Raw genomic sequence first — 18,208 nt, forward strand, 5'->3', positions numbered from 1 at the left:
ATACCCCTTCTCATGAAAATAATTACCAGTATGACTAACAACTACATTGAAGCGTTTGGACTAAAGTATTATCTAGCTAAGCTTTACTAAGTTTTGCCTGATAAGAATCCATCTGGCAAATTTGTTAACACAGATTTACCCACTACCCTCCTGAAACATTCTTCAGGAAAGGGGCCTGAGAATCTCTATTTTAAGTGACAGCTCCAGGCAATTCATAATCAGGCAAGATCGGGATTTTTCTCAGTGTTTAGAAAACTTTAAGGTACACATAACAAATGCAAAACTAAAAAGACCTAAAATCCACACTGGATTTCAATAAAATGTATCTTGGCTTATTAAAAATAAAAGTAAACTACTTTGCCAACTACACTTTCAATTCATTCATTCAATTCATTCAATTTGGTATCCCTTCTCCTCACCTTCCCCTTTTTACCTCCACTCTGTACCAAAAGTATGCACCCAATATAGATATTTATTTTCTGAATATCATGTAAACCAAGGAATAAATAAAAATTACAAGGAATCCTATCACAGGCTTCCAGCAGAAGTAAACTAAAATTAAAATGGGGTCCTAGAATATTATCAACTCATCTTAGAACACAAAACTGGAAGACGACTCAGTTGGGGGAAAAAAGTAACATCTTTACTTTCACTAACCTCTAACTGAAATCTAGCGTTACCATCAATTATGAATGTGGGAGAAAAAGTCCTGGTTAATATCAGCACTACCTTTACCTCTGTCACTTGTAGCAATCAAAAATACTTCCATATTCCACTATAGTTAGATACTGGTGACCATCCCAAATTTAATATCTTCAGAATATTGTTTATTTCTTGACTTCCTCTATAGGCCTCTGCATTTTATTATATAGTTAAATCACTATTCTGAGAAGCAGCCCACAGAATTCATTAGACAGCCAAAGGAATTAATGACACAAAAAAGGTTAAGAATAAAACCTGCATTAGAAGATTATAGAAATTTAACTAAGTAGCAAAGCAAATATCTGGACACATTTTTCTTTTAATACTGATTTATTTACTTTGAGAGAGAGCACGAGCAGGGGAGGGGCAGAGAAAGAGGGAGAAAAAGAATCCCAAGCAGGCTCCATGCTGCCAGCGCAGAGCCCGATGTAGAGCTCAAACTCTCAAACCACGAGATCATCACCTGAGCCAAAACCAAGAGTCAGACGCTTTATCAACTGAGCCACCTAGCCGCCCCCGAGTGAAAAGTCTTTTCTAGACATTTTCAATACCTGTTACCAGAAAAAGGGTTAAATAAAGATGAGTTTCAATTCTCCTCTAACAACAAAAACATCTAGGAAAATATGTTTTTCCTAGGAAAACCCTGATTAAGAATTATTATATTTAGATTCATAGGATGCTGGTGTTAAGAAAATCCTCAGAGACTATATGGTCCAAAAGTCCTTGTATAATGGGAATGGCTTAACTCCTGCCTAAGTGACTATGGTTGTTGGCACACTTCTCAAATGTGAGCCACTGGCTTTTGCTACATTCCAAACTTCTACCGTCCTGTCACCTCAAAAGGATATTTGATCTCCTAGATCAGCACTTCTCAAACCTTAAAAGGTTTTCCTGAATCACCTGAAGATCTAGTCCAACTGCAGACTACAATTCGGTAAGTTCTATAGTATGGACCCGGAATTTTCCTTTTTAACAATCTTCCAGGTAGTGCCAGTGCTGGGGGCACCCTTGGAGTAGCATAGCCCTAGATTTCTTTCAATGTCTCTTCCTAAAAGTCAGATGCACAGAGACATTTTTCAAGTCCATCAACTGGCTTAACAGGTAGATGCCCAGCCTTCACTGGCTAAATATTCTATTTTTATTTCTATTTTATAAACATTCTACAGCCTCCTGTAGAAAGCCCTAGCAGATGGTGGCTTCCATGTGCCTACATGTAAGTATTTCTTTCTCTACCCCATCACACTAAACAGCTGTATCAAATAATGCCAAGACCTACAGTCGTCATTCCACCAAGGTGCTAACCACTTTCGCCCGACAAAGAGGAACAGCCAGGCCCATCAACCAGCAGCAGCCCACAAGCAGTCTAAGGGTGTGGTCGTCTGCGCCGTAGGCCACTGAGCACCACAGACCTAGATAATAACCCAGGATACTGTCACAAAATCTGTCTCCGAGTCCCTTCCCCCCCAAAAAAGCCATCCATCTTGCCTAATACCCTTCAGGCTGGATGTGAAGATCACAGAAGTTTTTTTTCCAAATGCTTAGCTGTGCCTTCCTCACTTTTGGTGGTTGTCAACTTGGTCAGGTGAGAGAAGTTAAATTCATCCGACCCTGCATTACCAAATGTTAAAAGCATAAGCTTACCTAAGATCTTCACTTTTCTCTTAGGAATTTATAGTGCTGAAGCAGGTCCCCTGTATTATACCTCTGCCTAAATGAGGTCTAATAGAACACTGCCCTAATGCTGGCATTAGCAGGAAAGTTCCAGGCTTTCTACATTAGAGCAAAATGTTCACTACGCACCTGGGAGAACGTGATTCAACTCTTGTCTGTGGTACGAGAACGTACAACTGGATTGAATACAGAATTTTATTAAAGAATAGTTTATATATGACAAACAGTGTATATGAGTTTTTAGTTCTGTTTTCTGGAGGGAAATGGACAGGCTATCAGACAGACACTTTAATCAATTTTCATAAAGTTAGCTGTGGATATCGACTACACTTCTAACAAGCTCCTCTTTCAATATGGCTTGAAGCAAAATAACAATCCCTGGGCTAGATGCCAAACTCTATTAACATCAAAAATTCAAGACAATGTTTTTCCCTTTAAAGAGGGTCCAAAACCCTTAATGATGGTTCCAGTTAGACATGAATACAAGAACTATATGGACTTGAAATTCCATACATAAACGAATAACATGTTGCTTGATTCCACAAATTTTTAATGGCATTTTCCATAGTAAAGTTTACATAAAACTTCAAGAGACATTAAAAAGTTCTAACAGTAATAATGATAGATTTTCATACTTAGAGTAAATTGAAAAGCTTCCAACTCAAGATCTCAACCATGAGAAAGTACTACACTAAAATCAAAGGAGAGTTTAGATTTTTTCTCCATGGAAAATTTTTATACAAATAACCATAGCTTTACCTCGCCTTCATTTTATAATATGTTGAAATAAGTGATTGAAACTTCTATAAATAGAGATAATATTCAGCATGAAAAAGCCAGCAGCTTAAATTCCTGTACGCTATAGTATCCTATTGTTGAAACTACCTGGGTTTCAAACACAATAGGACTGATTAAGCCAAGCTGATACAATGGTAATAACATTCTTGGGGGAAAAAATTAGGACACCATTCAAGTCTATATTAGAAAAATAAGAGTCCTTTTGCCTAGACGTCTTGAGGACTGGGTTTTGTCTACGTGAGAATGAATAAAAAATATAAAAGTCATGAAAGCAAATCAGATTATACATGAATAATTAAGTCTACTGCCAATTACATGTAAGCGTTAAATTTTCTGAGAGGTTAGAAATTTCAGAAAGCACAGCCAGTTGTTTATTCCTCTTATGTTCTTTGGTTAAAGCCTAGATAGAAGTGTGTGCCTAATTATTATATGGGCATTTTCATCCCCACTTCATAAGAGAAACTGCAAAGGAAAATAAGGAATTAAGAGATACAGAACCCCTCCAAACTTAACCTTATACTAATATTCTCTGCCTCAATGACCTGAGACTCTCCTCAACTCCAGCCATACCTTCTCATCCTGAACACTAGGTCTTCTCATCACACAGTGTCCTCCACCCTCATTAGATTTCATCATCCCATTCTCAGATACAACCCTTTCCTCTCCTGCTAAGTTTTCTACCCATTAATTCTCACAGTACCTAATCTTCAGCTTCCTTGGACTTTCATCCTTTGGGCCCCAGCCATCTTCTCCCAACCTACTAGCCCATTTCAGCTTCAGTTATGTTCCTTCCTGGGTCTCTGGTGAATAAGCAGCTGGATTACCATCTCAGCAGCATCTCCAGTTTTCTAGATCTTCTGTCCCTCTTACCATCACCACTGTGGACACACCCAACTGGGAACCGCTATGATACTCCAGTTCTCCACTATTAGACCCAGGGTGCAGATGGCAATTAGAGAAAAACACCGATGTATTATGTTGCCATCACAATTGTATGATCTCCAATTTCAGCTGGACTGTCAACAGCAATCCACATACTTGCCCTTAGTAGTCTGCCTCTCTGGGTCCCCAGTGCTACCCCCTAGTCACTCTTAGCAGACGATTTCACCCTCTATTTCTCAGAGCTTTGAGGCTGCGCTTCGCTTAACTAAGATTAACTTACAGATACACCACTCCTGGTCTTCCTTCTTGCATACTCAGGGATGAGGCTGCCCTCTTTATTCAAAGCTTATCCTCTTTCTCTTCTCCACTTCAGGAGTTTCCATCATCATTCCTTTTCCTCTTGCTCCAACCGCACCCTCCCCTTGGACATTCCCACAGCCAAAGTCGAAGTTCTTTCCATCCAAGCAAATCAGTCAACCCCCAAATCCTTAGTAAACACTCTGTGCTGTCATACGTAATAGCCACCAGTCATAAGAGGCTACTTAAATTTAAATTTGTACAACTGAATAAAATTCCACTTCACTTCTTCTGTCACACCAGCCATATTTCAAGGGATCAATAGCCATCTGTGGCTAGTGGCTGCCATATTAGATAGAGCAGGTCTAGAACATCTCATCGTCATGAAAAGTTCTATTGGACTGTGCTGGTCTATATCCTGTTGTATCATTCTCCCATCTGTCCTCTTCAAAGCCAGCCTTCCTTAAACACTAGTTTATGCTCACTCTCACATTCTTTACTGTTAACTTTCCTCAGCCCTCACCCACTCCCTGATCCCTAATCATCATCTAGCGAACAACCTACATGCACTTCCAACTTAGAAAAATGAAAATGCTCCCAACCCCAAACTGCTGCTCCTCCTCCAAAGTCCCCATGTAAGAGTCTCCAACCAGCTCTCCAGCTCCCCAAGCCCCAAATGTGGAACTTAACCCCAACCCCCCCCCCCCATTGCCTTTATGCCACAGAGATGAGGAGTCACAAAGTCCTACAGACATTACCTACTCAGTACCTCTGCCCTTTGTCTTCACTCCTAATGTCATTGCCCTAGTTTCCACCATCCCTGGACTGGATGACGGACCTTCTTCTGCCTCCGGTCTCAGTCACCTATGATCTCCGTTCACAACACGAACAGGTTATTCTTTCTGAAATGCAAATCTGACCATGTCACTTTCTTTATAAAAACCCTTCACATCAGAATATCTAGATTCCTTAGCACAAGATACAAGGCTTTCCAAAAAATGTTCTTTGCCTAGCTTTCCCATGATCGCCAACACTCTTCACAAAGCCACCCCAAATTAACCCATGATGTAAGTTAAAACACTGCTTGCTGAGAAAACACAGCTTCAAGACAAGTACCCAACTTTTCTTAAGCAAGTGCCACACCAGGCATGGGAGCCCAAAACAGGGCTCAAACTTACCACCCTGAGATCAAGACCTAGGCGGAGATAAAGAGTTGGACACTTAACCGACTAAGCCACCCAGGAGCCCTCCCAACAACTCCTTGTAACTTGCCAATCGCTCACAGGTCCCTTCTATACAGAGACTCTGAAACTGCCACATCCCCCAGTCCTGTCAAGCAACTTGAAATTGCTCCCACACACCATCCTCATTCATGCTGGAGAGATTACTTTTCTTCTGTGCAGGATGTCCCTTACCTGTCCACATTCGGAGTATTTGTCACAATTCTCATTTTCTGTAATAGAATGTTAATATTAAAGGGCTAATATCATTTCTAAAGTTTATAGATTTGCCCTTACACAACAATTTAAAATTTTCATGTCACAGGCCCCTGTCAGGTAATAAAACTTAAAAGTGTCCTCTATCTAGTTACTAATAAATGTCCAGCTGGTATTTAGGACAGGGTATGTTAAGTTGTGTCATGGAACTGAGATTACTAGAAGTGTATCTACTTGGGTAATATTAGCCTAACTGCTATGGTCAGAAGGTTTGTGTCCCCCTAAAATTCCTATGTTGAAATCCTAGTGTCCAATGTGATGGTACTAAGAGGTGGGCCTCTGGGGGCAATTGGGTCATGAGAGTGGAACCCTCATATTGGGATTAGCACCCTTACAAAAGAGGCTCCAGAGAAGTCCCTCATCCTTTCCACCATGTAAGGACGCATCAAGAAGGCATGGTTTGTGAACCAGGAAGCAGATCCTTACCAGATACTAAATCTGCTGAGGCCCTGATCTTGAACTTCCAACCCTCCAGAAATGTGAAAAATTCCTGTTTTGATAAGCCACCCAGTCTCTGACAGTTTGTGATAGCAGCCCAAATGGACTAAGACACTGACCAAAAAGTTAATCTATTTTCTGTCCCAAAGTACGTGAGGGACAGGACGTATCCCATCTACTTAACACAGCACAAGACATCCTGCAATATCCCATTTATAAACAGTGATAGCACCATTTTTAATCGGGGAAGAGGGAGCCTAAATGGTGGGGGGGAGGGGGGAGGGGCACATGTGGGTACATGTGTGTAGTGAACAGTACATAAGACTGGACAGGAGAAAAATGAAATTCTTAGTTGGAAATTCATCTCCCAGGTGATTCTGCCAAGAAGGGAAAAGTTCCTTTAAGGAAGCACTGCCAAGGAATCTCACAGAATCACTATCAGTAAGTCGGGTCACCCTTAAATTTATTGACACCATTATAGAAACATCAACTGGAGAATTCACACTGGGAACGTAGTCCACAGTATCCTTCAACAACCCATATATGAAGTCTTGCAGGATGTCTTTTAGAATTGCGTAAGATGAAAAATCCCTCCAAGGCAAGATGATATTCTTCCATTTTTCCAGTCATGATAGCTATAAAATAGCATACCCATTTTTATGCCTTGACAGAAAGTTAAAAATTGTTGCATTTTCTATTTTTTTTCCTTCCTAGTTTACCCAGTTTTGAACCGTACTGTTAATATTCATTGGCTAGGTGACCTTGGGTGAATTATTTAACTTCTCTATGCCTCGTCTTTCTGTGTTTACAAAGTGTGGTTCATAATACCAACATTTGGGGTTGTTCTGAAAACTACAGGAGACAACACTTGTAAAGTGCTCGAACACAGCCTGGTGCATTGTGAGAATCCCAGAATGATTAGCTATTAATAGTCACGTCTATTTTATTCGGAACATGTTTTATGATAAAAGCCACCTTGGATTCTTTTAAAAATGAAGTTATAAATAAGTATGCTTAACTACGAGCCTCAATGTAAATATGATATTTCCATCCAGAAATAAAACTGCCCCACTGCACACTTTATTATTGAGATGGATTCCACCTGGAATGCCTGCTCCACGCTAGCAGCCATTCTTCAAGGCATATATTAACTTACTTGTTCTTCTAAAAGCTGTTATCTGACCTAAAGTCAACATGATACTCATGATACGCCCTGCCATCCCACAATGGGCCCTCCCCAACTCACTACATGGCACTTCCATCCATCCAAGAATCCAGACCCTCTTATTAGTGTAGGGTCATCCCTCACACCCAGTCAGCTGATTGATTCTACCTCTTTCCTCAATCGGTCTTTAATCATTTACTTGTCGTTCTCAACCACAATTTCACCTGAGGCCACTTCCTGTTTTGGGTGAGCAGTGCCGCTCATGCCCCTCTCCTCCCTGTCCCTCTCACAGCCCAAGCCCACCCACTTTATGTCTCTCCTTAAACAGCATTCTCTCTCCTAGCCATCTCAGTGTCAATATGCTCTCCCATAGAGCAGTAATCAAATTTTAGTAACTGTTTAACTCAGTTTTTCACGGTCTCCTCAACTGGAACGTAAGTGGGGACATCGTGAAGGCAGGGTCTTTGTCTTAACTGTTTACTGCTAGATTCACAGGAGTACCACTGCTTTGCACACAGGTAATTTTTTTTTTAACCTAAAGTTTACCATCTTAACCATTTTTTAGTATACAGTTGAGCAATGCTATACAACAGATTCTGAAATGCTTTCATTTTATAAAACTGAAACTCTATTCCCATTGAATGATTGCTCCCCATTTTCCCTGTGCCCCAGTCCCTGGCAACACCATTCTACTTTTTGTTTCCATGAACTTGATTATGGATACTTCACTTAAGTGGAATCACAGTGCTTGTCCTTTCGTGACAGGTTTATTTCACTTAATATAATGTCCTCTAGCTTCCTCCTGTGACAGGATTTCCTTCTTTAAGGCTCAATAATATTCCATTCACCACATTTTATATGGACAACGTTTTGTTTATCCAATTCATTCACTGATGGACACTGGATTGTTTCCACCTCTTGGCTGTTGTGAGTAATGTCACAATGAACATGCGTGTGCAAATATCTCTTCAAGCTGCTACTTTCAATACTTTTGGATATACACCCAGAAGTGGGATTGCTAGATGATATAATTTCTAATATTTTGAGTAACCTCTGTACTATTTTCCATTATAGCTGCACCATTTTACATTCCCACCACCAGTGCTCAAGGATTCCAATTTCTTCATATCCTCACTAACTCTTCTTTTGTTTTCTTGCTGGTGGCCACACTAATGGGCGTGAGATGGCACAAAGTCACTATTTAATAGATATTTGTTAATGTCTAGATAGACGGAGGCCACAAAGATAAAAAAGTATGGTCTCTGCCCTCAAGAAGTTCCTAGAGTAACAGTAAGAAAGACTGATATAAATAAGGTTTGTGCTGAATGTCTAGATAACAGATGGAAGAAACATCAACTCCCCTTGAGTTGGGAGCTGGAGGGATGGTGGTAGTAAATGGTCAAGGAAACTCTCATAGGGCAGGATACTTAAATGTTAAGTAAGCACTCAGATACAAAAAAGAATGGGAAGGGCATTCCAAAGGTAAAGAATAATATGTTCAAGCAGATATAGTATGGACCAACAAGGCTCCTGTTAGGAGAGAAATCTAGTGTGGACTGAATCCAGACCATATGTGAGAGGTTACTGGAAAATGAAACGAAAGTGGAGCCTTGTAAGCCATACTAAGAGGATTAGGTTGTATCCAGTAAATGGTGTTACGCCAGGGAGAGTCAAGATCCAATGTGCACTTCAGAGAACTCAATCTAGCAGCACTGTGAAGGAAGCATCACCATAGGGGCCTGGGGCCAGGCAGTTAATCCACATAGGAGGCTAACAAAATGGTCAAAGCAAGAGAGGACAGGGACCTAAACCAAAGCAAAACTGTGGACAGAGAGAACCAAGAGAAGGATGTTAGTGGGTAGAAAAGACAGAGCTTTTTGACTGATAAGCAATGGAAGGAGGTGGAAGGAGGTGGAAGGAATCTCTACCTAACTCTTCAGGGAACAGATGAAGTTTAAGGGGCAGATGCCAGCTTGCTTGGAGACAATGGACTGCAGTGCAGTGTCCAGTAGGCAGCTAAATAGGAGTCGAAGATTCAGGTCAAAGATATGGATTAGACACATATATTGGAAGTTGTAAAAATAAAAACTAGTGAATCCTAGCTAAATACCACTCTTTCTTATGTAAATCTAGTGTTGCAGACATACCAGATGTCTTTATGTAGCATATCCTGTTTCTACTAACAGAACGTGTTTTTCTGCATATTTTACAACATGCTAAATGGTTTCCCTTTTTCCACACGGCTTAAATGCTTTTATGAATCTCCCCATATGTAGTCTCAGAAAAAGTGGATAATGATAGCCAATTCCCATCACTTTCTCTTTTATAGCTTGGCGGACCAGCAGAAGGCCCATGGTTGGAAACATTATCAAGACCACTTTTAATTTCAAGTCTAAAAAGAGCAACTAGTTTATTTAGTTGAATATCTAATTTGTTATTACTTCTGAAAAAAGTATTCTAAACAGAATTCTAGTAAGAATACTCACATACTATTCTGTAGGCAGGCATCCAATGTAATAGTCTTTGGCTTAAATGTGGAATTAAACGAATTAGGTATCAAGACTATAAAAACTAAGCCAATTGAGAAACTTTAATTTATAGATAATTATCACCCTTAGTACCCTGTATTTCATTACCAGGACATAAAACAATGACAGCATGTGGGCAAATAACTTCACAGCCTATGTTCATCTACTATGTTGTGTTCTATTGACTGTGATGTAAAATGTCAGATGCTGGAAAGTACCTCCTTTGACTGTGACCAAACGCTCCGGGCATCCTCAGACAGAATGATCACAGTGAGTCTGTCCACAGGCACAATCTAACAGACTTGAGAGGGCTTCGCTCTAGGATGCCAGAGGACCAAACCTTTACTCTTCACTCCTACACGCAAGTATCTTCTCTACCATTAGTCAAAGTGAAGTAGAGAAGGAACAGTCCTTTCTTGACAATGAGGAAAGTGCTAGAGACTGAATGTTTGTCCTCCCCTCCCCCACTCATACCTTGAGACCTAATCCCCAATGTGATAGTATTTGGAGGTGGAGTCTTTAGGAGGTGATGAGATCATGAAGGTGGAACCCTCATGGATGGGAGTAGCATCCTTATAAAAGAGGCTCAGAGAGCTGCCTGTCCCTTCTGCCATGTGAGGTTACAGAAGGCACTACCTTTATGAACCAAGAAGTGGGCCGTCACCAGACACAGAACCTGCTGGTATCTTGATCGTGGACTGCCCAGCCTTCCGGTGTTGTTTCTCAACCACTCAGTCTATGGTACTTTGTTAGAAATGCCTAAATTGACTAAGACAGAAGGCTGCAGGTTAATTCTGGTTAATTGCCAGAATGAATTAATATCTCTCTCTTTAATTCACATATGAAACTGAAAAGTCCTGACGGTCCCTGGAATTGGCATTAAGCATTTAAAGGATTCTGATGCTCCTGCTTAGTGTCTTGGGAAACTCTTGGAGCACAGCAATCTCAACACACTTGATGTCAGGCAGATTTGCACTGGGTCCTGGCAGCTCATATCTACCCAACCTGTGTCCAGATGGGCACCACCTCCTTTTTTGCCCTCAGTAATCCAAAACAGGGCAAGGAACACATTCACTCCACATGGGCACCACAGTCTGTACAGCAAGGCAAACGCTCTCTCCCCAGCCTCCAGGTAAGTACGTTCCTTCTAAGATGCTTCCTTCCCTGTTTTAGGCATGCTTAACTCCCAGCATACAGGTGAATTCAAGAGCTAAAAATTCAACATAAAACATTTTAAATCAGTTCTTTTAGTCTCTAATAATTAACACAGGATGAGACATCCCATTCTGTCTGCTTATAGTATTAGTGGAAAAGCATATACACTCACACAGTGGCAAAAAGTTATAGGTGATTCTCTCTATACAAGGTTTTAGTATTTAGCAAATTTCTACAATATAAAATGTGTCAAAATAAATTATTTTAAAGCTAAAATTTTATACCACTTGAGGAAAAAAACACAGTATTTTCCTAAGAAGAAACAAACAAACTTGAAATCATTTCACTTACTTTCTGTTCAGGGCTTTCCTGAAATAAAAGTCCAAAATAGTCCTTTTCCAAGAGATTGAGATGTTCGCACACTTTGTCAAATAACACTTGTCCCTTCGCACATTTCTGAGGGAAAAGAAATGACATCTTTACTTTTCAAGCACTAAAGATTCCATGAGTACTACAAATAAAGGACTTCACATCAGATAATATTTAGCATAATATATTTGTTTTCTAATCTCTTATAATACAAGAGTGATTAATAACCTTTTCACTTTAGAATTCTTCCTCCTCCCTACACAAGGCATACATTCTAAAATGAAAGCGTGATCAAATGCTTTACTTGCTACTCTATGAAAATATAAAACAGAATCAAAAAGTAAGATGCCAGGAGTTCACTTATTTTTATAATAGTACAAAAACAGAGACACCTGGGTGGCTTAGTCGATTAAGCATCCAACTTGGGCTCAGGTCATGATCTCGCAGTTTATGTGTTTGAGCCCTGTGTCAGGCTCTCTGTCAGCTCAGAGCCTGAAGCCTGTTTTGGATTCTGTGTCTCCCTCTCTCTCTCCCTCTGCCCCTCTCCCACTTGTGCTCTCTCTCTAAAATAAGTAAACTTAAAAATAAAGTAGTACAAAAACACGTCCAAACTGCCTCCCTCAAAATTCCTCAAGGTGGCTTATATTTGTGAAATATACTCCCCCAGGAAAATCATTTAGCCCTATTCTTCAGTGGATCCTAACATGATTTATCCCATCAGTACTTAGGCTTTTTTGTTGCACAATTCGTAGAATAGAAAAAAAAAATTATTTTTCAATTCAAGCTATGCTTTTTCTCAAGAATGACAGGACACTCTTCAGAACAATATTTTAAGATACAAGGGAATGGAACTAGGAGAATAAAATCAGTAGTCTCTAAGGATGTATTTTGTCTTAAGTAGTTTGATGTATTTTGTTTAAGAAGCTGCTATCCAGAGATGTAAAAGCCTTGGACAGGCACAGAAGAAAAACTCATAGTCTAATCAATGGCAAAACAAAGTGGTGACTCATTTCCAATGAAAACGCAGACCCCTGGGAACACTCAAACTGCGAGGTCAGGTCACACACGCCCCTCCATCCCCTGCATAGACAGAAGCTGGCCCCTGGACTACAAGTGAAAACTGAACACGCCCTCAGACTTTTTCATTCTCAAGATGAATGCCCTAATGCCATCAAAATAGATACTTATTAGTTAACCCACTATGTGGAAACTGAGGTATCCCACACATTTATCTTTAAAAATGGAATAAGAGGGGCACCCAGATGCTCAGTTTGTTAAGCGTCCAACTCTTGATTTTGGCTTAGATCATGACCTCACAGTTCATCAGATCAAGCCCCACACTGGGCTCTGTGATCGCAGCAGAGCTTGGGATTCTCTCTCTCCCTCTCTCCCCAAATAAATATTTAAAAACAGAACAAAAATGGAATAAAAGACATTTTAATTTCAAATGAGTACAACTCTGATAAGGAGTTTCAAAAGACGGTCTTCAGAAACTCAATGCAAGGGTCTGTTTTTCTCTCCTCTAACCTTTCTTCCTTCTCTTTGTGGGAGCAGAGGTGGAAAACTCATGCCTGAGAGACATGCAAAGGAGGATCTGGAACTTTCATTATTAAATGTTTTATAGTAATGTTTCTTTTAAAAAGAGGGGAGCAGAGCTAAGATGGCAGAGATATAAGGGGACAAGGATTTTCCTTGTCCCTCAAACACAGCTGTAACCGGGTCAGATCACTTGAGACATCCAGGAAGTCAATCTGTGCAGTGGCAGAACAATCTCCACAGGTGGAGTGAGACTGCTTGGTGGGACAGAGGTGCATGTATGTGAAAACTGGGGGAGATAAATTGGCACGGGTATGGAGGGTAGGGAACTCCTTCTGTGGAGAGACTAGAGAGAAAGAGAAAGAGAGAGGGACTGTGAAATTGCAGTATCCAGTTAGCACAAGAGGCAAACCTCTCCAGACCACAGACTGGGGGACGAGAAATACGGTGAGTGCCAGTTTCTATTTTGCAAACAGCCTTAGGAGCTGAACCTCGGAGGTTTCTAAAGTGCACAACTTTCTCCAGACTGAAGCCAGAGCCCTGTGCACGCACCTGGGGGCAGAAGGAGCCAACCCTGGGGCGCAGTAGGATCTCAGGGGCACCCTGGGGGAGAACAGTCCCTTTCCTCAAGCACTGTGTCCCCCAGGGACAAAAGACTTTGCAGGCCCGAGCCAAAGGCCTTTATCATCAGGGCAGAGTGGCGCTACCCCAGAGCAGGCTCTGTGAGGTGCAGGGCTCTTGAAGACACTGGGTTTTGAATCCCAGCTGAGTGCGTGGGAGAGAGCGGAGTAGGGCAAGTCGACCTATTCTGTGAGGGCTGCCTGAACAGCGTGGTTTGAGACACCTGGTCTGGGGAGCAGAGATTGGGGGGGTCGTCATTTTTCTCCCCATCACCAAAGGTGGGGCTTCAGGGAGCAACACGGCAGTCCCCCCGTGGAGGCGAGACCCGCTTATACCAAACCTGCCCTTCCGTGCCTGGTAACTGCACATCTACCCAAGTAAGATTGACACTGACCGTACCAGACCGCCTCTCCTCCAGACCAGCACAGCCACGGCCCCAGAGACCAATAGCTGTGTTGTTGTTTTTTTTTTTAATTTTTCTTTGTCTTTTTGTTTCTACCCTCCTCTTTTTCTCTTTTGGAACCAGGCTCATAATTTTGGATTTGTTTTTGGTGAATTATATATACTAATACCAAATATACATATGTGTGTGTGTGTGTGTGTGTGTGTGTGTGTGTGTGTGTACATTTGTTCAATCAGGCATTTTTTATTCTTTTTACACCTTTTCTACCCTTTATTTTCCTTTCTCTTTCTCTGGATTTAGCATTATAGTTTTTTTGATTCTCTGTTTGGTCTTCTTCCCCCCCATCCCCCCCTTTCATTTTTCTCTTTTTATGGGATCAGGATTCCCCTTACCTTTTTCTTTTTCCAGGGTGTCTTCAATGAACAAATCAAAGCACACCTGGTTGAAAGTCCAAACACTCCACCACTACAGGCAAGCAGTTTTCCAGAGGACTGACCAGTGGGACTGAGCAGCCAAAACGCAACAACAGGGTGCACACAACATACACCAAAAACACTTCCCGAAGTGCCAGGCCCTGAACGGTGTATGACGCCTTTTTAATGTAATAGTGCTCGCAGGTGCGGGACACAGAACAAGCTATTAAAACACGCAAAAGATAGGGGCGCCTGGGTGGCTCAGTCGGTTGAGCGTCCGACTTCAGCTCAGGTCACGATCTCGCGGTCCGTGAGTTCGAGCCCCGCGTTGGGCTCTGTGTTGACAGCTCAGAGCCTGGAGCCTGCTTCCGATTCTATGTCTCCCTCTCTCTCTGACCCTCCCCCGTTCATGCTCTGTCTCTCTCTGTCTCAAAAATAAATAAACGTTAAAAAAAAATTTAAAAAAAAACACGCAAAAGACAGAAACTTAGCCAAACTGACAAAATAGAAGAACACAATACAAAAATCGAGAATTCTGAAAGCAGTTAGGGACAAACAGGCCTTAACCTACAAGGGTAGACACATAAGGGTGGTGGCAGACCTGTCCACCGACACTTGGCAGGCCAGAAGGGAGTGGCAGGAAACATTCAATGTGCTGAATAGGAAAAATCTGCAGCCAAGACTCCTTTATCCAGCAAGGCGGTCATTCAGAATAGGAGAGATAAAGGCTTTCCCAGACAAACAAAAACTAAGGAGTTCATGACCACTAAACCAGCCCTTCAAGAGATCCTAAGGGAGACTCTGTGAGTGGAAAGCAGTAAAAAAATAAAAATAAAATAAAATGAATACACAGAATTATACTAAATAGCAGGGGAAAGAAGGTGAAAGCAACACAGATTATTTCAACACAGCAAGCACTGTACCTTCATTGTATCACTAAAGATTCAGGAAAGTACTAAGGACATTTAAAATACGTATATGTGTCTATGTCTGTATATTCAAAGTACATACTAATAGAGTATACTAAGGAAGTGTACTGAACTCTGGATTCCAAATGCCAAAGTTTTACATTCATTTCCATTACTAACAAATTATGTGACCAGGGACAAGATACTTCACTTCTATTTGCCTTACTTGGCACATCTGTGAAACAAGGGAATAAAATCCACCACAGACTGGAGTACTAAAAATTGTAATACAGAGAGCTTAGAACAGTATATGTGGCACATAGTGCTTCATCAGTATTGGCTCCTATTGTTAAAAGCTGGAGAGTTTTGTAACATGAAAAGTGATTAGTTTCACTTACATGGGATTTTGGCTTAAGCTTTTAAAATGAAAGCTTCTCAATTTCATTATTTGATCTACATGCAATTATTAACCTATATAATTAAAACTTTGAGTTTGGAGGTATTTTACAGTAACTTTATGAGGAGAAGGGAAGGCAAAGCAGACAGCTGGCTTTCTTAAATGTGCAGTGAAATCACGGTCCAGGAGGAGATATGGTTGCAAATAACAGCAATGAATATTTTAAAGGTAATAAATAAGATAGAATTCACTTTCTCTGACGTGAACTTCAACAACATTGTTCACTTCTGAATCTGTAGGGGGTAGAAAATGGCCCATCATAATAGGTGGTCATAAGATACTTCTTGAATCAACTGGAAAAACATTATGGTGTACTATATGTAACATACTTATTTTAACGAGGTGATATTTAACCTACTCAGGCTCCCAGTGACTGACCATAGCTACAATTTCAGCACCCACTTTGAAATTAGGAACTTTCCTTATCAGAGATAACAAAGCAAACAAACTACTATAGCTCCTGCCACATCTATCTACTTGAACACCATCCTCTATGCATTTCTAATAAAGGACTCACAAAAGACATTTTATTTACTATAAAGCAGAAATTATCTTCTTATTTAGAAAGATGCCAAAAAACTCAAAAAGCGCTAATATAAGTTGTCCTTTAACCAGATAAAATTTCCCAAACTTAAGACAACTAATGTCTATGAATACATACCTCTGTTCAAAGAGGAAACCTATTCCAACACTGGCTTAAAGTGCATTTTTATTAATAAATCATACTTTCTCACTGGTTTCCATTTCAAAAATAGAAACGTGCTCTCATGGACAGAATTCCCCTAGAAGATTAAGAGCAAAAACATCCACAAAGCTCACCACCACAATTTGGCATCAGTGTGCTGGGCAGCATGGGGCGGGGAATGAGGGGCATCCACACAGGGGCTGGAGTCAGACCTAGTCCCTCCCTCATCAACACCTTGTAGGCACTTTACTATTACTAGACAAGTGAGACAATAGGCAAATCAGATAGTCTCCTTAACTGTAAAAGGAAGTCATAGGTATCCCACAGCTCACTGTGAGGGTCAAGTTAACCCAATGAGACAGTACACATCAAAGTGCCAAACCAAGTGCCTTCCTCCATCAGCTGAATCCTGTCACAAACTGTTCTTTCACTAGCCCACATCTAACAAACATCAGAGTATCTTCTAGATGCTCAGATTGCTTCTCTGCTATGCTCTCCTTCCCTTCTCTAGGAAACAGATTTTAAATGCTTGATTAGATCTTAACTGCATACACGTATTACTTAAGATTCCATTCAGCATCTCCACCCTTAACGAACTCAACATCTGGCTGGAAAAGCAAGAATGTAAAAATATCGTGAGACACGTACTAAAAGATGCATGTGCAAAGTGCTATGGAAACACCAAGAACAGATGAGTAACAGGGTCTGAGAAATACCACAGCTTTACCAAGACTATAGCATCTGAAATGAATCTTAAAGTAAATGATTTCTTTCAAGGCAGAGAAACAGCATATTCGGAAGAACTTAATTTCCCCTTTGGATGTTTATAGAGTCTGATGCGGCCAGTTTCTATTCAAGTGACACTGGAGACTATAGGAAGATGAAAAAAGTAACCCATCCATAAGAGACAAGCCATGCAGTTTGCCTGCCAGTTATACAGTCCCACTCGCACATGACTGCAAGAGCTTGCCAGGCTAAAAGGCTCAACATATTCTGATCCAGCATCTAATACGTATTAGTTCCTATGTTAAGACATCATGAAAACAATGATAAATAAGACATAGATGGTCTTGGGAACTTTACAGTCAAATGACAGAAAAAAATAAAAAAAGAAATCTCCCAAGGGAAAACCAAGTCCTGTGAATCTATGCCTTTAGAGATAACTAGCTCCCTGGTCCAGAGGACATAGCCGATGGCCCTGGAGATAGCTTCATCCAATAACCAGCTCTACTCAAAGACAATGTCTTACTCTGGGCATAAAGGTTAACCAAATACAATCGCATCTTCCCTCGGGAGTTTAAATACAAGATGCACGCGCACGCATGTACACGGTTCTCCAGCAGAGTGGTATCAACACTGAGGTGAAGATAGTGAGAAGGCAATCAGCAGAAGCCAAGGGTATCAGGATGTAGACCTCTAGTTGCCAAGCATGTTCCATTGGTCTCACTAGTCCCATGAGATGTCCCATGTATATACCCACATCCGTCAGAAGGGGAGTGAGAATAGGATAAGGAAAATTCTGCTTATTGTACATAACTACTAGGCATGCAGCTTCCTATTTGCATGTAAGATACCCTGGGAAGTTCTATGGTGAAAAAAACGTGTTTCCCATCATTCAACCTGATGTTCCCCAAAATTATTTGGCTAAATAAAGCACAGTCATATTTTAATACAACACTTACTA

At 40.8% G+C, this 18,208-nt stretch overlaps 1 protein-coding gene across 11 annotated transcripts in view; it reads right to left on the reverse strand.

Annotated features, from left to right (window-relative positions):
* Nucleotides 1–18,208, reverse strand: part of EPB41L2 (erythrocyte membrane protein band 4.1 like 2) — a 219,662-nt gene that overhangs the window by 75,317 nt on the left and 126,137 nt on the right. For all 11 annotated transcript variants that reach the window (XR_007152353.1, XM_047859846.1, XM_047859844.1 and 8 more), the window contains exon 4: nt 11,484–11,588. Coding sequence is in view for 10 of the 11 variants with exons in the window: in XM_047859846.1 (XP_047715802.1) it covers nt 11,484–11,588 (105 nt within the window). In the remaining variant the exon portion in view is untranslated. The remainder of the gene's footprint in view (nt 1–11,483; nt 11,589–18,208) is intronic.

Source organism: Prionailurus viverrinus, chromosome B2 (assembly GCF_022837055.1).
Source record: "Prionailurus viverrinus isolate Anna chromosome B2, UM_Priviv_1.0, whole genome shotgun sequence".
NCBI lineage: Eukaryota > Metazoa > Chordata > Mammalia > Carnivora > Felidae > Prionailurus > Prionailurus viverrinus.